We start from the raw sequence: 20764 nt of genomic DNA, 5'->3' as shown, positions 1-20764 counted from the left end.
TTAACCACAGGGGCTTTTTCCACTGACACGTCTGTTAAACCTCATTCTGCACTAAAGCCAGGTCTGACCCATAACACACTTAACAAAGCCACACTGATATCACTCTCCGATCTCCCCCTCCTGCCCCATCACACACAGCTTGGCCCCGCTCTCACACCCACACCCCGCAGACGCACCACCAGCAGTGTGTGTGTGTGAGTGAGTGAGTGAGTGAGTGAGTGAGTGAGTGAGTGAGTGAGTGTGCTGGGGCACTGGAGGGGTTTGGATGGGCCAGGGGGCTGGGAGTCAGTCAGAAACCTTATGAAATATTCAAAGAGTGGCAGCTGTCTCTCTGTCTCAGTCAGCGTGGGCTCAGAGTAATCGTTGCACGCAGAAACCACACGCGCGCGCACAGTGTGCATTGTTAAATCTGCATTAATTCGCCATCCTGTAATCCTTTATTTTATACCTTTATTTGTGCTTTATGTGCGTTTCAGAAATAACCGATGTGTGCTTGGTTGATGGAGACGGAACTTTTTCCAGGCAATTTCCAGAACAGGTCCGGTTCTATTAGCGCCCACCCGAATGTGTGTGTATATTTGATTATTCTATCCACATTCACTGGATATGAGCAATCGCGTGCTCTGATCGATTGGCTACTCTACTACTAGGATATCAGCTCATATACCGTGAGTAGAGAAAAACAAAATGGCGGCGCGTGTTGCTGAACCAACCGAGGACGAAATAAAAACTCTACTCGAAAACAAAACCACAAAAAAAAAAGCAAGAAAATATGGAATAAAAATATTTGATGGTAAAAACATATCTTTTTTTTATTTTTCAAGAATTATTATTATAGCATTTTTCACAAATTGCTACTGTCATTTCGCCGGTTTGTTTACATTCTGTGCAGAAATGATTTTGTCAGACGTTTTGTGGAAAGTTCGTATTTCTCGAATTTGCAAAAAATAAAAAAATGCTCCGTTTCTCAAAATCCAGTCAATGTGGATAGAATAAAACAGTTATTCCACTCAATCTCGCCGTACGTGACGTAGCCGACTCGGCGCTACGTGCCTTCTCGACTATCAGCTCATGTACGACTCGATTTCGTGGAATAACTTAAATTATATACACTCTAGTATTTCTCCTGATCTTTGCCCCTCATAATCTGCATACAAGTCTTTTAAGGTCATTTCCACACAAGGATCTGTTACTGTGTGTGTGTTGTACTGAGAGTTGCTGTCAGTCAGGACAAAGCCCTTTACCCATGGGGCTGTGGCACTGAGGGAGAGATATTTACCGACGCAAAGCTCATGTTTGCGGTCGGACACACACCCGGAAGCGTAAAGGAAACCTACAAACAAACACATCATCAGAAATCCACACCCACACGTGTACACATACACACCTACCTGTTCGGTCATGAAAACGCAAACGTCGTTCTGTAAGACGCGCCTCGCAGCACAGGATCAATTGCAGGAAAATTCATATCCGGACAGAAAAATCTCTCAATCTGAACGTTTAAGATGCCGCTTTTGTAACTGTTGAAGAAAATGGCTTTAAACTAGCTGCGTCTCATGTATAGACCCTTTTCACTCACGTGACCTTCGTAAGCGCGACCGCCATTTTGGACATGAAGAAATAACGGTTTATGGCACAGACCCTTTCGGTTCTCGCTCATCTAGCTGCTACAATGACTGCTTAGACTGCAACAATAATACCTAACACACGTTTAAGTATCCGTCGTAAAGACGTGAAACTAGTCGAGTGACGAGTGTGTTCATTGATAAGCTAACACAATCTAAAAGTAGACATACCATCACACTGCCCTGGCGCTGTGTACAGTTTACCTTCTTTGGTTTGTGCACTCACTATTTGCCATTACTTTCTCCAACCCAGTGTTCGAACTATGCCGATATTTTCGGGGGTTCCCTTTTTTTCCCTTGGGGGTGCTTGCGCTTGCACTTGTCTCAGAACGCGGATCTCCAAACACATGAGAAGCCTATCTTACACACATATCACGCGGACTCCACACCTCCACCGCGTCTGAAGTCATAACTCATCAGGGGAAATCGTGTCTGCATTGGCATGTTCAAAAAACAACCTCACGTCAACAATGATACCACACGCAAGAAAAAAAAACCCCAGTCAGGCTACTCAACAAATCTGATCCACAGCAGCACCAAAACATCACTGGAAATCATGTCAACAACCAATCTTCCATTTCAACACGCGTCAACAAACAAATGGCACCACAAACATGAACGAATCGGTCAGGCTACCGATTCCAAACCCACAGCAGACGAATAATTAAATGCATCTTACCTTAAAGCAGAATCGACCACAAAGGAAGTGTGTTGGCACTGTTGGCACACTTCCTTTCTACTAGTTTGTGTCCCCAACCTGGCAGCAGCAGTCGTTGTCATATCGGTTTATTTCATCTTTGATGTAAACACAACACTTCGGATATGCAAATGCTTCCCGTTACACACGATTGCTATGTCAATAAACATCATTTTGCCAATATTTTAGAGACCATCCATCTTCTCCGTCGGTCAGCATCTGTCGGGATCCGATAAAATGATAAATCTTGCCTTGTGTGTTGATGGTTACTACATCCAGGTGCACAACAATATAATGGCATGATGGAAGTCTTGCTGAAAGTAAAAACTTTCTTTGATGGCTATATTCCTTTCGATGCTTCGCCGTCGTTCCTCCTTGTTGGCTGTGGTAGACTACTGGTAGTTCATGTCCAAAATGGCGGCCGCGTTTGTTGTGACGTCACGTGAAAAGGGTCCATAGCGCACTTTATTATAGAATTATTATATTACACCCTACGTAGCGAGCATATACAGTGAATTGGAATTGGACAATTCGGAACCAAAACTTTTAATAATAATCAATAAGAATAAAAACGCATGATACGGCCTCCTGGTTAGTTTACCTTCTTTACGAAGGATACATATTTTTCGTGGCTGATGTGATACGGACCTCACAGGGTAGGATCATCTACATGTACAACATGGTCACTCGGTGTCACAAATGCAGTCAAATATTCACCGTTTTAAGGAATTAGGATTAGATTAAACATTGTAAGTGCCTAATGAGGACACACAGACAGTCCTTATTAAACTAATTACACGGATCTCTATGAAATCTTCCTTTCTTCCTCTCCCTGTCTCTTAGGACTGTGCACTAATCAGCACCGTCTGCTCTCAACCAGGAGAGACACTCGGGAGAGCACTGAGCTACACACACACACACACACACACACACCCCTCCAGGGTGCACTTTCAGCTCTGTGTGTCTGAGCTCCTGTGTGTGTGTGTATATGTGTTTTATAGCCTTTATGAACAATAGGCCTCATTCTGTGAAACTCCGTCATTTACACAAGAAATGTTTGATTCTTATCATCATGTCGATCTAACATTTTTTTCACCAGGAGAAACTCATAAAACATATCCAGCCCATTTATGAAAATCCAGTTATTTCGGGAAAAACATTTCTATCTTATGAGAGCTGTTAAGATGCGAGATCATATAATTGGCGATGATTTACTGCGATTTTATCCACGGATTACACCGAAAGGTCAAATCACTTATTTACTTCAGTGACACACATGGACTTAATGAAAGGGGTTTTTTGTTGTTAATTTCATGCTAATGTATAGAAATAACATGACTCAATCGAGTCAGGCAAATAAGACGAGCCGTTCGGTTAGAACAAAAGAAATGGCACCCTCTGAAAGCTTGTTCGCTGTTTCGTAGTCGTTTCCTTTTCAGCTCTCTTTGCGGTTTACCTTTTATGGAGTTCTGTGGGCGTCGCCGAATGCAAATCGGCTCCTCCCTGAATGCTGTTGGTAATTTATGGCTGAGCGGCGTTTTACTACATGATACATCGATGTGTGCACGCAAGCATGACGAAAATCAGAGTGACCAGAAATTTTAGCGCCAATGTTTAGTTCCGTTTGGCCTACTCGCTAACTAAATACATACATACGTTTTATTATAATAATAAAAAATACAAATTTTATTATAATAAAATAATAGTTATTCTGACTTCACACAGAAAACACAGCAGCCTGAAGGCCGGACAATATAGAGCTTCAGCTTGAACAGAGTATGTAAGGTGTGTTTGTGTACACACACACACACACACACACACACACACACTTGTGTGATAATGGTGAGTAGATTGTCCAGATTCTCATTAATCCTTACTGGTTAGCACATGGCTGACGGACTGTCACTGATGTCTGTGTCTCTGCTCAATCTCTCTCACACACACACACACATACACACACACACACACTCACAGACTCCGAGTGCCCACTTTGATGGGATCAATACCTCCTTGTTGGCTCTCAGAAGACAAGAGGCTGTCTATCTGACAGCTCCTGCTAACCCTTAACGTTTCTGTCACTATACTTTATCAAATCCTTCACACACACACACACACACACACACACACACCCTCACTCGATAAAACACACACTTGAAAAATACTACCACGCAGTTTAGAGGCGCTGATACTCACATGCACGAGTGAGCAGAACTCCTTCACTAACCCATTGAGCTCCAACAGATCCTGAAGAAACACACACACTTAGTATACTGAGACATGATGTTATTACTTTTTTCTGCAGTCTGTCTGTCTGTGTGTGTGTGTGTGTGTGTGTGTGTGTGTGTGTGTGTGTGTGTGTGTGTGTATCCTGCACCTCTTCTAACAAGTCCCAGGATTCTGCAGCATTCTGCTCAACTGGAATGGCAGGTAAATAAACTTGGACTCCAGTGACAGGTGACTCGGCCCCGCCCACATCCTCCTCACCTGAAAAATACATCACAATCTATAGTAGCGTCAAAAAACGCTGATGACATCTCTACGCACGTCACACGCTTACTATATGCCGAGTCGGAGCCTGTGAGAGCGTCTGTGCTGTCGGTCTGTTGTGGGTGTGGCCCCGGGTAACTGACAGAGTCCGAATGAAGCCGCAGGAAGTCTTGAGTGGCGGCTGAGGCGCGCTCTCTGATCGGCTGGACGAGTTTCTCTAGCGCAGGTGCTTCGGCGCTGCGGACACGTTGGCACAACTTCTCCATCTCGCGCAGGTTCGAGCGCAACTGCTGCAGAGGGAGAAGAGAAGAGAAGAGAAGAGAACGTTAACATGTTTTGTTTGATAGACAGAATTTTATGTATTAAATATAATTGAAAGAAAAATGGAAAATAATGCTGTAGTGGATTTTGATGCTTAAATTGCCCTGAATAATTTAACACATGCCTGGTAGCGAAGTGTAATCTTTACAAAAGCTGCTTAAAATAAATTTCTGGCAAACAACTATACACACACACACACACACACTGATCAGCCATACCATTATGACCACTGACAGGTGAAGTGAAGAACATTGATTATCTCATTACAGTGGCACCTATCAAGGGGTGGGATATATTAGGCAGTAAGAGAACAGTCAATTCTTAAAAGTTGATGTGTTGGAAGCAGGAAAAATGGGTAAGCGTAAGCATCCGAGTCACTTTGATAAGGGCCAGCATTAACTTTTTCAGCAGTTTGTGCTGCAGTAGCTCTTCTGTGGGACTGGACCATATGGGCTAGCCTTCGATGCCCAGGACCCTGTCACCGGTTCTCCTTCCTTGGACCACTTTTGTTCGGTACGAACCACTACATCCTGGGAACACCCCACAAGATGTGCCATTTTGGAGAGGCTCAGACCCAGTCATCTAGCCATCACAATTTGGCCCTTGTCAAAGTCACTCAGATCCTTACACTTGCCCATTTTTCCTGCTTACAATATGTCAACTTCAAGAACTGACCTTTCTCTTGCTGCCTCATATATCCCACCTCTTAACAGGCAAAAGTGCAATGATTTTATAAAAATCTCATCTCATTATCTCTAGCCACTTTATCCTGTTCTACAGGGTCGCAGGCAAGCTGGAGCCTATCCCGGCTGACTACGGGCGAAAGGCGGGGTACACCCTGGACAAGTCGCCAGGTCATCACAGGGCTGACACATAGACACAGACAACCATTCACACCTACGGTCAATTTAGAGTCACCAGTTAACCCAACCTGCATGTCTTTGGGGGAAACCGGAGCACCTGGAGGAAACCCACGTGGACACGGGGAGAACATGCAAACTCCGGACAGAAAGGCCCTCGCCGGCCACGGGGCTCGAACCCGGACCTTCTTGCTGTGAGGCAACGGCGCTAACCACTACACCACCGTGCCGCCCCATTTTATAAAAATATTTTTTACAATTAAAATGTATTCTAAGACCTGTATCTGGGACAATAAACCAATTTTGGGGTCAAATTACGTCACTCCATTTTCGGTCAAATTAACCTAATGGCCCAGCACGGAGTTACAGAAATGAACCAAATTGGGCTACGTTTAACCCTGCACTTTGTTTTTTGGTTTTTTTTTTTAAAGTGTCGCAAAATTATGATAACAGAGTCCTGTCTCTGTAAGTGTAAATTCATTTGTATTTATACATTTCAAACATGGTTAAATTGGGCAAGACCAAGCCAAGCTTCTGTTTGCTCTTGGTGGGTTTACTTTCAACATACCAGTGTTCATTTACCCTGCGGTATACAAACATAAAACCTGCTGGTGTCTAAAAAGTGTTTTGGTGTGTTTTCCAGCGTGTTATCTCATCTCATCTCATTATCTGTAGCCGCTTTATCCTGTTCTACAGGGTCGCAGGCAAGCTGGAGCCTATCCCAGCTGACTACGGGAGAAAGGCGGGGTACACCCTGGACAAGTCGCCAGGTCATCACAGGGCTGACACATAGACACAGACAACCATTCACACTCACATTCACACCTACGCTCAATTTAGAGTCACCAGTTAACCTAACCTGCATGTCTTTGGACTGTGGGGGAAACCGGAGCACCCGGAGGAAACCCACGCGGACACGGGGAGAACATGCAAACTCCGCACAGAAAGGCCCTAGCCGGCCACGGGGCTCGAACCTGGACCTTCTTGCTGTGAGGCGACAGCGCTAACCACTACACCACCGTGCCGCCTTTCCAGCGCGTTATGCATTTCAATTTCGCTTATATCAGGCAAAGGTACTGTTTGTATTTTATCTATGGATTTTGTATATAAATTTAACCATTAGCTTTCCTTGTAGTATTTTTTAATGTTGAAACATTTTATTTCATTATTTTTAAGCCATTTTTGGTCGACAGCATTTCTTTACATGTGCCTAAGACTTTTGCGCAGTACTGTGTACATCTAGAGTTGGATAGAGATTATACTGAAAAATGCTGGCGTATCACACACACGCACCCCTCAACGACATCATGGAGATCACAAATCAATCCAACAGCCTGAGGCCAAGAAGTCAAGGGTCAACAGCAGTCCAATAAACAGTTCCGCTCTAGTGCTCTCATTAAAGCCACATGTGCACAAACACTCTCACGTACAGCGCTGATCAATTAAAGACATGCTGTACGATACATCTCATCTCATTATCTCTAGCCGCTTTATCCTGTTCTACAGGGTCGCAGGCAAGCTGGAGCCTATCCCAGCTGACTACGGGCGAAAGGCGGGGTACACCCTGGACAAGTCGCCAGGTCATCACAGGGCTGACACATAGACACAGACAACCATTCACACTCACATTCACACCTACGGTCAATTTAGTCACCAGTTAACCTAACCTGCATGTCTTTGGACTGTGGGGGAAACCGGAGCACCCGGAGGAAACCCACGCGGACACGGGGAGAACATGCAAACTCCACACAGAAAGGCCCTCGCCGGCCACGGGGCTCGAACCCGGACCTTCTTGCTGTGAGGCGACAGCGCTAACCACTACACCACCGTGCCACCCTGTATGATACATACACATGAAATTAAAATGGCATCGGGGCAAGAATCTCAGGTAGGGGTCAAAAGGTAAGCGTCTAATACTCCCACACACACACTCACTTGGCTTTTCATTTCTCTTTTCTTTTTCTGTGTGCATGTGATGAGAATTTCATCTCGCTCGCTCTCTCGCCACATAAACAGTATCCTCACTATATCTGTGTCATCAGCCATCTACACCACATCCACCTACAGCTGTAGACACAGGAAAGCTCTCTGGGGTCTCTAGAGGAAACAGCCCAGGTGCTAAGGTCACAACTAATACCAAACACACACCCACACTCGCACTCATACACACGCAAACGCCCCTTACATTCCTGTTCCCTGAGCACCTGGAACAGACTCTAAGAGACTCTAACACCAGGTCACATGCCTGTCTAGACCATTTCTAAGAGAAAGCGCATCAGAGTCACATCTCGCACACCAAGGAACACACCAGGGAGTTGCACGCATTACCTGGCAACACACACTGGCTGAGAAGCGAGAACAGTTTTTCTTTTCTTTTATAGCAGCAACCCGGCAGACTGCACAATATAAATTAGGAATGATCAAGTTTCTATCTGTATGCTCGCGCTTTAAAAAGTTTACGTGGTGTTTTTACAGAGCGTTTAGAATAAATAAACAGGGGAAGGAATAAAACATGATGGGCTGAGCCGTTATAATAAAATAATCAGCAACCCGATGCTGTAATGCAGCCACACACGACAATGATTATTTTCTTTAAGATATTTTTTGGGATTTTTTCACCTTTATTGGATAGGACAGTGTAGAGACAGGAAATGAGTGGGAGAGACGGGGAGGGATCGGGAAATGACCTCGGGTCGGAATCGAACCCGGGTCCCCGGATTTATGGTATGGCGCCTTATCCACCTGAGCCACGACGCCCACGACAATGATTATTTTCTTTTTTTTAAGATATTTTTTGGGATTTTTTCACCTTTATTGGATAGGACAGTGTAGAGACAGGAAATGAGTGGGAGAGAGAGACGGGGAGGGATCGGGAAATGACCTCGGATCGGATTTATGGTATGGCGCCTTATCCACCTGAGCCACGACGCCCCCGACAATGATTATTTTCTATCTACAACCGCACATCCCACAATGTTTTATTCCTCTCATCCACTTTTTTTTTTCCTCTTTCATTTTTAGTCAGGATTATTTTTACGGGACAGCTGTGAAGCAAGTTAGCGTCTGTTAGGTCAGATATAAACAGACGTTTCCTCAGCAGCCAATCTTTTTTTGGTTCATAATACAAAAATTGAAGTTTGTCATGCAGAGACTAGTTTGGAACCATTTTCTAGGAGGGGGTGCTGGAAACTGGTGGGTGTTGCAGGGGGTATGGGGCATAGACTACTTCACCTGTCGCACATTATAGACTTCTTTGAGGGCCTGTTGGTTACAGAAGCAGCCTTGGGCCCAAAGGGTCGCCAGTTCGATTCCTGGGACCGACAGGAAAAATGCGAGGGGATGAAAAGCACTTTCCCCTCCTTCTGTATCATGCTCCCCGGGTGCTGTAGCATAGCTGCTTACTGCTCTGGGTATGTACTGTATGTGCGTGTTCACTTCTTCAGATGGGTTAAATGTAGAGGAGGAATTTCACTGTGCTTGTGTAACATGTGACAAACAAAGGCTTCTTCTTCTTTACTCCTTGCACCTTTATCACTTCTTTCATGGTGCCCTTCCCTGGACAACGCTATCCAAAACAGCAGCGCTGATTAGACCGAGCTATTAAATGAACCTGATCCCAGGTTTTAAGAAGCATACAGCTACGACGAAAACTAGATCATTAGTTAGGCTAATATGAAGTCTCGCGCATAATAGCCGCTCGGTGAAACCTGTCTCCAAACAACGAAGTATTTCCTTCATAACTACGCTGATTGTTGTTAGTTGCTTAGCTAACTTTTCACATACTATGTAGGTTTCCCAAAAATAAAGACATGAAAAAGCAGTGGGAGACAGCTGTGTGACGGGAAGGGTTTTCTGCTACTCCGTCATCCATGCTCTGCAGTGAACACTTCAGAACGGAGGATTTTGACAGAACAGGTCAGAGAGTCAGGATCAGAGAGGGAGCTGTTCCTTCAGTCTTCAGTTTCCCAGCTCATCTCCACCGGGTAGGTGTATAGTTATAAGCAGTGAGAATTAGATAATACAGTGCCACACTATGATGAACGTTTTTGAACGTATGATGAATGTTTTTAACCTTTCTGAATGTGAAGGAATCAGTGATGTATTTTGTTTTGGTATGACGTTAGAACCTGGCCGAACTCAGTTTGGCGGTCATTCAGCTCACTTTATTCAACGAGAGCAGGTCTGTGCGGTGACTCAATAAATAAAACAGTACATTTTTATTTTCATTCACTATTTCCAGTTTTTCCACTATTTCCATCATTTATCATATTCAGTCTTGTAGGTTGGTTATTGTGGCCTCAGGTTTTGGTAGCTTGCTACGGTATGCTGACTGATTAGCTTACCTGAGCTATCTATCGCGTATCTGTCACTAGTTTGCAGTGTACAGGGTATTTCGCACACTATTTATAACCATCACATTAAAAGTTATATGTGTTGTTTTGATGCCTGTTTGTTTCCCAAATATATACGTGTGTGTCTTAATGGGTGAATAAAAGGCATCGAGTTAAATATTATTGTAGAAAGGGGCTTTATGAAGTTCAGTCCATTTACTTGCATTGGTTTACGGGGAAGATTTGCCACATCCAATATGGCCAACACTCTGATGTATCCCAGCAACGGGCCACCAGCAAAATGCGGCGTCTATGTTTATATGTCTATGCCCCTGACCCTATTCTCATTTCCTGACTACCCCCACACCCTAGCCCAAAAGAACATGCCCCCATGAGCCAAACTCCCACCTACAGGATGTGAGAGGCAGCAAATATAGCAGCCAGTAAAACATCCAAACTAAAGTCTAAAGACTAAAATGTTTCTAATCCTACAACTCCCAGCTTCCCTCGATACCCCGCAAACTGCAAACAAAGATGCAGAGCATTTAAAAAGTGTGTGTGTAGTGTGTTTATAAAAAGGTACATCATGTGTATCAAATTTTTAGTGTTAAAAAAAACAACAACAAAAAAAAAACACTGGTTTTAATGCTGACACGTTTGGTTTCTCAACCCCCCCCCCTTTTTTTTAAACTTCTCTAGAGAGTAATGAACTGAATGAACACAAAGCACTCTGCATTTACCTTTAACAGAACTGAGGGAGCCCACACGGGCTGACGCGGGGGAGAAGGTGGTACAAGTCATTCCAGGTTCACATGTCGATTGGTTCATCTCCATTTCCAATTTATTGGAACAAGCACTGGATTCTTGAGCTATAACTCCTACTACTGTTACCTTTTTCCTGATTTCTGCCTCCAGGCTGTAGTCAGGGATCCCCCGTTCTCCAATGCCCCTTTTCCACCAAAGCAGTTCCAGGGCTAGTTCGGGGCCAGTGCTTAGTTTGGAACCGGGTTTTCTGTTTCCACTGACAAAGAACTGGCTCTGGGGCCAGAAAAACCGGTTCCAGGCTAGCGCCAACTCTCTGCTGGGCCAGAGGAAAGAACCGCTTACGTCAGCGGGGGGCGGAGTTGTTAAGACCGACAACAATAACAAGACCGCGAAAGATCGCCATTTTTAAGCGACGAGAAGCAGCAGCTGTACAAACGCGAAGTCATCCATTATTATTGTTGTTGTTGCTGCTGCTACTTCTTCCGTGTTGTTTTTGCTTCGATATTCGTGCCAAGGTTTAGGCAAACATAGCGACTTAACTGACGTATACAGCAACGTAACTGACGTATACAGCGACGTAATGACGTGGCTTCCCTTAGCACCGCGAGCTATGGAAAAGCAAACTGGTTCTCAGCTGGCTCGCAAGTTGAACGAGTTGTGAACCAGCACCAGCACCGGCCCCGAACCAGCCCTGGAACTGATTTGGTGGAAAAGGAGTACGAGAGCTCTAAAGCTGAAATGCCTTAAGCTTCCTTCCACTTTGAGGTAATTTCCATATTTTCAGGTCTTTTCCCCTTCACCATGAGGAGTCAGAAGAGTGCACTTCTTCTTGCATATGAGAAGACAGCTATATTAGATGTAAGAAAGGTGCTGCAGCCAGTTCACCGTGGACTGCTTAGGGATCGTGAGGTCGACATGTGTGGGCGGGCCAAGGGTGGGGCATTCGCTGAGGATGTGCTCTACGGTCTGTTCAGGTGATCTACAGGGGCAGGCTGCAGATGGGTGCAGACCCCATCGGTGCATGTTGGCATTGAAGCGGCCTACCCCAGTTCGTATCCGGTTCAAGGTGACCCACTCGTTCCTTGGGAGGTCGTCACCTGGGGCCTGGGGGTGGTACTGTATTCGGGATGACACGGAGTTGGGCAGGGTGTGCAGTCTGTTGTTAAGTGCCTCTCCATGCTTGTAGGGTGTTGAAAGGTGTGTCAAGGAGGGTGGCTGCATAACGGGAAAATGGGTGGCGTGAGCGTAGGCGCTGTCGACCCATGTGTCGCGATCCTTCTGCTGTATTGTGTAGCAGATGTGTCTTATCCTTTTGGACTTTATTGACCAGCTTGTTTGTGTGTTGTTCCCTACAGAGAGCTGGAGGTGCTATGCCTGAAAGGACTGGCAGAAACTCAATTGGTGTAGGCCAGATGCATCCAGTGATGATTCTCATGGTATCATTTAGGGCTGTGTCCAGCTTTTTCGTGTAAACACTTCTACTCCATGCTGGTGCTGCGTACTCTGCAGCACTGTAGACAGGGCGAGGGCACTAGTTCTTAAAGGTCTCCTTGCATCGTTTTTTCATTAATTGTGCGGTGGTCTCTAGTATGAATGAATGCCCTGTGATCCGGTTTTGGTGAAAAAAATGCTGTGGTTCTCCTGTTTCAGGCTGTTCTAGTTTACTGGAGGAGTGGGTGGCGGGAGAACGACAGGATTTCAGCTCTTACTCATTAATATTCATGACATGTAAACGTGTTACCTCTGATTGGCTAACAGCACTGTGACGCTACCTCCAGTGGGTCAGAACAAGCAGATGTGCGTGTCTTACTACGGCGAGAGAGAAGGAACAAACCGCGAAGGGAAAAATACGAAAAATTCAACAAATGTTTGGGTTTTTACTGAACAAATAAAATGAACGACTGACTTAAAAAAAGAATGTGGGTGTCTTTGTAAAAACTGTTTTGATTGGCTATTATGGCCTTGACGTCAATGTTTTGACCAATAACAATGTAGATAACACGAATTTTACATCACATTCAACGAGATTTAAACGAGACTAAAGATGCCGACTTACAAATAATGTGTAAACACCGTTGGAGTTAATAAAGTTTGAACAGCATGAAGGAACATACCCCAACCCCCCGAAATTAATTAAAAAAATTCTCAACGGACTTGGCATAATATAAAAAGGTCGTTTTTTACTCAGAAAAAGCGGAAAACTCTCATCCCTGCCTAGCTTGTGACCATGTCATGCATGCTAACGTGGAGAATATGAACATGCTATTTTGTAACAAAAACCTTCGAACAAAAAGTTCATGTTTTACTTACAGCTTGTGGTCGATCGTCTTGACGGTACAGATCCAGGGATTAAATGCAACCTCGAAGCAAAACCACTACTGAAGGCACCGAAGTTTGAAAAGTCACTGTGGTTGAAATGATCAGAACACAGTACTAACGCTGCATTATACTTCGCTGGTGGTGTTCCAAAGATAAATTCCAACCATTTCTTCTTCACCTCTTCTATCTTGGGCAAGAAATGCAACGTTGATGTCTTACTGCCACGAATAACACAGGCACGAACTTGTTCAGACATGTTTTCAACTTGCTGTTAGGTCCTCTTCGTTAGCTACTGACGAGATGGGCTCTGCTCAGTGTTGCCAGATACTGCTGACGCTTTCCAGCCCAAAATATGTTCAAATCTGCCAAAATGCACTTAAAACCGCCCAATCTGGCAACACTGCTGCTATCTCTCCTCGCGCTTAAATCCGAACTTCCTTCCCATGGGCGGTCGCAAGCCAAGGTGGGTGAGGCCATGAATAATTTACGAAGGGACGTAAGATTGTATGGCTTTTTCAGATCGGCTCGTTTTTCCAACTATTTTCTTTCATAAGCTAATACAGGGAATGGGTGTAGAATTACATTTTCACATGCAGCATGCATATGCAACTCGGAGTGAACTATGGTATTTCAAAAAGAGCCAGTATTAAACGTTTTTGGTGGAAGGGCACCTTTAAGGTAGAGGTTCTTGCACCCCATGAGGAACCCGACAGGTGACATAGGAGGTTGTTTCTTGAGGGAACCTTTGCGCGCAGCAGCTCCAAGTGTTGTCTGTAAGTGAGCTGCCGGTCGAGTTTCACCCCAGGTAGGTTGGACTACTGAATGGGCGGCAAGAGTGCACTATTGAATGGGCGGCATTTATTCCAATTGGTTTTATTTCCACAAATAAAACCAAAAGAAAACATATGCAGGCACTTAATATTTAGAACTTTACTCTCCAACACTAGTGTACTCCAATGTGTTGTGGTACTCCTTTGTAAAATGCATAACGATTGACAGACTCGGTAATATAATATAATCTGCTATATCTAAATGTTATATCATGTAGGGAGGATAATACCGTTATAGCAAACAAGCCTAATTGCAAGTAAAATGATGCAGGTCAACTTTGAATAGGACAATGAACACTGGGGAGTTTTCATGGATGCAAACGGCACGCCTTTTGGCAGATGCCGCCTTTTTCACGGCTGTCTGGGGGACTTGTGTGAATCATGCAGATCCGATGAGTTTTTTTTTTTTTTTTTGGGGGGGGGGGGGGGGGGGGGGGTTGGAGTGTCTGATTATAATTTCATCAAAGTAAATTCTGTATTAAAATTACTAAATAAGCAAATGCCGTTACAGTCCATGAAACATAGGAAGTATAAGTATGAGAAGAAAACAGTAAATCAGAAAGCTGCGCACGTAAAGCCAATTGGCTGCGCGCCATTATCTGCTGCTGGCTGCACTTCACTGCACGCGCAAGGATTTCCATCAATCCAACGTAAGTTACGTAAGTTACGTAATTGGCTTTACGTGCGCAGCTTTCTGATTTACTGTTTTCTTCTCATACTTATACTTCCTATGTTTCATGGACTGTAACGGCATTTGCTTATTTAGTAACTTTAATACAGAATTTACTTTGATGAAATTATAATCAGACACTCCAATGCCCCCCCCCCCCAAAAAAAGAACTCCTTGGATCTGCACGATTCACACAAGTCCCCCAGACAGCCATGAAAAAGGCGGCATCCGCCAAAATGCGCGCCGTTTGCATCCATGAGTTTTAAAGCTAAGACAAAAAAAAGTGTTGCAGACATCGAGTTGACAAAGTTATGTGCGAATGTCTCACCATCAGAAGTTAGAGGAAATTTAAAAATAGGAGATCTAGATATTTAAAACTTAAACATATAACAGGGGTGATGGTGTGCCGTTTTGCAGACATTACTGATTTGTATCTTAAAACCAATATACAGCTGTCAAAAATGACTACACATCATTTTTATCCTTTATAAACAAGATGCGAGAAGAAATGTCTCATTTCCACAAACTGTAATTTAAGTCTTTTCTGAATTTAATAGCTGGAAGTTATGAGACATTCATGGTCAACTGTGCAGTCAAACAAGGACTCTATAGAACTGTAGGCATCATGTGCTAAAGACTGATATAGCTGCAATTGTAAACAAATGGTTATTTGTTGATTATACCAGCTAGAGGAAACATTTCTAGATTAAATAATACAGGGCCCAGGAGTCACGAATCCATCAGAGTGCTAACTGTTGAACAATGTTCTCCTTGTTCTCCGGAGACTGGCAGTGCCATATTAGTGGCCTATGATTCCAGCAATGAGTAATGAACTGTTAGGGCAATGATATCCTGTCTACTTGCATTCCACACTACTTCACTGAAAGAATAGATTTGTTAAATGAGATGAAATTACTTCCATTGGGCCACTATAGGTAGAAATGACCATTCTACAACTCTTGGGCAAGAAGCTCGAGTCATTGAGAACGCTAGCCACCGTGTTACCCCAGTGTGGTCGATGTTCCCACGATCACCAATCCAGTTCGGGGACGTTGCTATGTCTGGGACAAATTCCAGCTCAGGATGCTAGGATTGTTAACTGCAGATGCAACAGTAGTCTTTGGGCCAGCTGGAATTAAGGATTAGCCAGCAATTAAAACTAGAACGTCAAGGCCGTAGCCGCTCATCTGGCCTGCTATCAAAACAACCATGACTACCAAAACGTCAAACATAACTGAAACGTGACAATGTGAGATCGGACCAACCTCCCTGACAAATTATGTACAACAGGAAAAATCAACAAAAGACTAAATTTTGTTCCCCAAGGGAAGAGCTACCCAAAACATCGATCAGAACTGAATTCGCATGATAAATGAGAGAAGAGAATTCTAGTCAGAAGAAAACGTGTTAGCAAAAAAATTGACAATACAATGACCAGGTTTTCTGCAGAAAGTCTAGCTCTTTCAAGTAAAACAATCAGAACTGAAATCCATTGAGAACTGAGGGAGGAGACATGATTTAACTGAAATAAACAAAGTTGTAAACACATTGTTTACAACAAGAAAATCAACAAACAAACAACCAATTTTTGTTCCCCGAGGGAAGATCTACCCAAAACATCGATCAGAACTGAAATCGGAGGAGAAATGAGAGAGAAGATACAATTCTAGTGAAAAGTTCGAAAGCTTGTTAAGGTAACCCAATTACCAGTTTGTTAGGAAACATTTGACAATACAATGACCAAGTTTTGTAGAGAAGGACTAGTTCTTTCAAACAAACCAATCAGAACTGAAATCCATTGAAAACTGAGAGAGGAGATGTGATTTAACTGAAAATAAACAAAGTTGTAAGCAAATTGCTTATAACAGGAAAGTCAACAAAACAAACGACCAAGTTTTGTTCCTCGTGGGAAGATCTACCCAAAACATCGATTACAACTGGAACTGGATGAGAAATGAGATAAAATTCTAGTGAGAGGCATGGAAAATTCATTAATTTGGCCTAATTACTAACTCGTCAGCAAAAAATTTGACAAAACAATGACCAAGTTTTGTGTAGAATGAGGAGTTCTTTCAAACAAAACAATCGGAACAGAAATCCATGGAGAACTGACGGAGGACATATGATTTAACTGAACTGTGGACGATGGACGGACGAGGGACGCCACGCCATGGCAATAGCTCATCGGCCTTATGGCCAGATGAGTTAATTAAGCTCCAAGTACCACAGACAGAGAAGTGGCCTTGTTTCAGCAAGAGGGGCATAACGTCTAACTCACTGGAGACACAAGACTGTTCTCGTGAAAGTGGTCTATCTGAAAGCGATGCCCAATTGAAGAGACAGCGAGTCACCGCGGATGCTTCCCTCACCGGTTGGGGTCAGTGTGTTGCCACAGAGGCACAGGAGCTTGTGGATCCCAAGCGTTAGTGTAGAACATGGAACTGAGGGCCGTTGCATGGTGTCTGCTCCCAAAAGTGGTGCCCCAGAGCTAATAAAAGTTTGGCAGAGCACTGGTTGACCTCTTCACCAATGCCAAATACAGTCACTGTCAACTGTGGTTCTCTCTTGCGTAGTTGGACAGTCCACTAGGTCAGGATGCACAACTGGCCTCACAGTCTACTAGAAGCATTTTTGACTCTACTCTTGATTCTGCCCATGTTGCAGAGAATTCAGAGATCGACCCACAGGGTCCCTCAAGTGGCCCAAAGCCTTGATTTCTGCTGCTTCTCTCACTGGTGGACAAAACGATTTGCAGCAATCGTTGGAGGGAAAAATACGGTACCCTCAGAGTGAAGAGCAGGTTGAGGACTGCCACCCAGGAGTCCAAGAGACACTGCTGAAGGCAAAAGCCCCTAGTATCCAGGCCTTGTATTTCATGAATGATGTGCACGTTATCATATGGATCCAGTGCACTATCCAGTTCCTACAGAGATTGCTAGCCTGCTGAAGGTGTGTGTGACAGCCACTGTAACACATCAAAGCACCACAAATGGTGTCTTGCTGAGGGTTCATAAACTTCGTCCACCGTGCACTCCCAATAGCCTGGCTTGGGATCTCACCTTTGTACTGTGGTCCCTTAAGACCTCTTATTAGCCCACGCAGGAAGGCAACCTGTCATGGGTTTCTTTAACGGCTGCCTTTTTGCTAGCAATCAATTCAGCACAGAGAGTGGGAGAACCGTATTCCTGGGCAATAACCTTACCTTGCATATCTGGATGCCCATATATCCCTCCCCTGGTGCTTCCCTGTCTAGATTGGCCCACTAGATGGTGGACTTCATCCCGCTGGTTTAGAAGAGGGCTGGTCTAAAGCTCTGCACTGATGCTACCTGGGCATCACCTTCTTCAAATTCTCCAAATTTAACGTCCCTCCCAATGGTATCAATGTGGTGGTCATCTCCAAACACCTTTCCAGTCAGTCCTAAGTGCGTAAGGGGTTCCTCATTACATCGCACCATGCGATTCTCACAGCCTCTAGCACATAGAAGGGGTGAAAGAGAACACTAGCTGTGCGTGTAACTGGTTCTCTGAACACTGGATAACCACACCAGGATTATCTATCATTTGAAATTAGAGCTGATGTGACAGGACTGCATCAATATGGTTCCAGGGAACAACAGCCACATGGGACAGGGGGCAGCCGTGATTAGGAGGTTAGAGAAGCAGCCTTGAGCCCAAAGGGTCACCGGTTCAATTCCCAGGACCAGCAGGAAAAAAAACACAAGGGGAATTGAGTGAATGAGCAGTACTTTCCCATCCCTCTTTCCCTTTGCCCTTGAGCAAGGCACCTAACCCCCTGCTCTGGGTTTGTGTGTGAAGCGTGTGCACTGCTTCAGATGGGTTAAATGCAGCGGACGAATTTCACTGTGCTTTCGTACATGTGACTAAATAAAGGTTTCTTCTTCTGAGCAGGGTATTAAATCAAATCCTAGGTTATATGCACATAATAGAAAAAAAAAAAAAAAACATTAGGCACATCCCTAACATAACATGCTGTAGGTCAAACTGTGTAACAGTTGTGCAATGTGTATGATATGTTTGTATAGTTCCAGAGGAAGAGCATACTGTATGTTGTGTGTGTAGCATACCTGTACAGTGCGACTAGCATTGATGTGCTCCTGGTGCAGTTTGTCCCACTGGCTGTTTCTGTGGAACTGCAGAGTAAATCCACAGTACAACTGGATCAGTAAATCGTCATTATGTTGTACGTCACAGCATTACCTACAGGATCTTACATTTACATCCATTTATTTCGCAGACACGTTCATCCAAATGAAGCAGAATACAATTCCAAGTGTGGAGCTGAACAGTTGAGAGTTAAGGATCCTGTGTTCTACGAGCAACAAGGCACTCACGGAACCCACAGTTCATCTTTTGTGGGTGTGTAGCACTGCCATGTTGCCATTTAAGCTGTTTATTTTGTTAAGGAAAAAAAATCCACCCTAAAGACCTGCATACTAAACAGTAACATGTGATCACTAATGACTTCCAAGATTGATTTTGTTTTGAAATTCAGTGTAGACTTTTCTGATTTAAACTCAAACATGTTGGTTTATTTTCACTTTGGATAATGGTTTCCTACATTACGCACAGTGCCATTTGAGTGCCTGCTGACAGTGGTGCCAGTGGGAATGAACTCTTTATCTCTACCTAAAGAGAGCACTGCAGCAGAGCTTTAGTTCTTTAGGCTTTCCAGTTCCATCTCCTCCTCATCTGTACACTCTGTTCAAGCAGATCTGCTCAAAAGCTTCAACTTTATTATTATAGATCACTAATTAGCCAAGCCGATTCCTCCCAATGTCTCCATCATAACTGGGTGCAACTGCTTCCTCTACAGGACTTTCACTGACATCACGGATTTTTGTTTATCACGCAGCAGCCGCCATATTGCCAGGCAAACAAATAACCAGGGCCACGACAGGTAATGAAGAAAATCGAGACAACTACAGTCAGTATAATCTCTATGAAACTATAAAAAATGTATTTTATGCCAGCAGATCGTGTTACATCCAAAAGCTGAAACATGCAGGCATCAGATCCATATAATTTACCCACAAATGTATTTAGTTATTCTGCCCACTGTGCGCTCTCGCTCTCTCTGCAATTGCAGAGGAGGAATGTGACAAAAATAAAGGCTGCTGCTTCTTAATTTACCCACAAATGTAAATATTCCACTTGAAGTGTTCAGCAAACCAGCTACCAGATTGACATCCTGAACTATTTAGTATTTGGGACTTCTAAATACACCGGAGATGATAAAGGCTTACAAAAGTACAGATGCCTACCGATATTTCGAGGCAGGTTTCGTGCCAGAATATTATGGGAAATTCCTGATAAAGAAAAATACCTTATTATGACAAAGGTAAGCTCAAACATGGACTTCTAATAGTAATAACAGTAATAAACAAGCCAGGGCCTAGATCTAGCATATTTTATGGTGTTTAGCCTTGTCTACATTATCAGTACATAAATATGCTGCTAGTCGAACCAAGCATTAGGTCTAATAAAATATATCACGTCCAAAGCCCACATCCAGATATACATTTTAACGCTGCACAGAGCTTTCACACTAACCTGATATAAAATGTTCTCCACACACACAGGAATAGTTTGTTGGCATCTAGTCTTCCCGTTTAACTGAGGAATCGGTTCGCCATTTTTCTCTCTTTTTGGGTTCACCAGGAAGTGGTGAAAATTTAAACCAGGCTTATCTCTACGTCTGTTATTACATCCAAAAGCACTACAGGTCTCTGGCATTGTTCTTTGAAATGTAACTCCTACAAGTTTATCTGTAGATGTTTATTGAATTGGGCTTACAATCACTCACGTACACTTGTGCCGGTCGCTGGCAAACACAAAG

At 43.9% G+C, this 20764-nt stretch overlaps 1 protein-coding gene across 2 annotated transcripts in view; it reads right to left on the bottom strand.

Moving 5' to 3' along the window:
* Window positions 1-20764, bottom strand: part of stx17 (syntaxin 17) — a 43034-nt gene that overhangs the window by 9689 nt on the left and 12581 nt on the right. For both annotated transcript variants that reach the window (XM_060900926.1, XM_060900927.1), the window contains exons 3-6: window positions 18993-19058; window positions 4880-5099; window positions 4697-4806; window positions 4516-4566 (exon numbers count right to left, since the gene is read on the bottom strand). In XM_060900926.1, coding sequence (XP_060756909.1) covers window positions 4516-4566; window positions 4697-4806; window positions 4880-5099; window positions 18993-19058 — 447 coding nt within the window. The remainder of the gene's footprint in view (window positions 1-4515; window positions 4567-4696; window positions 4807-4879; window positions 5100-18992; window positions 19059-20764) is intronic.

The sequence above is a fragment of the Neoarius graeffei genome, chromosome 19, assembly GCF_027579695.1.
Source record: "Neoarius graeffei isolate fNeoGra1 chromosome 19, fNeoGra1.pri, whole genome shotgun sequence".
NCBI classification, from domain to species: Eukaryota; Metazoa; Chordata; class Actinopteri; order Siluriformes; family Ariidae; genus Neoarius; species Neoarius graeffei.
Note: the sequence above shows the minus strand (reverse complement) of the source record. Positions and strands in the feature narration are given on the sequence as shown.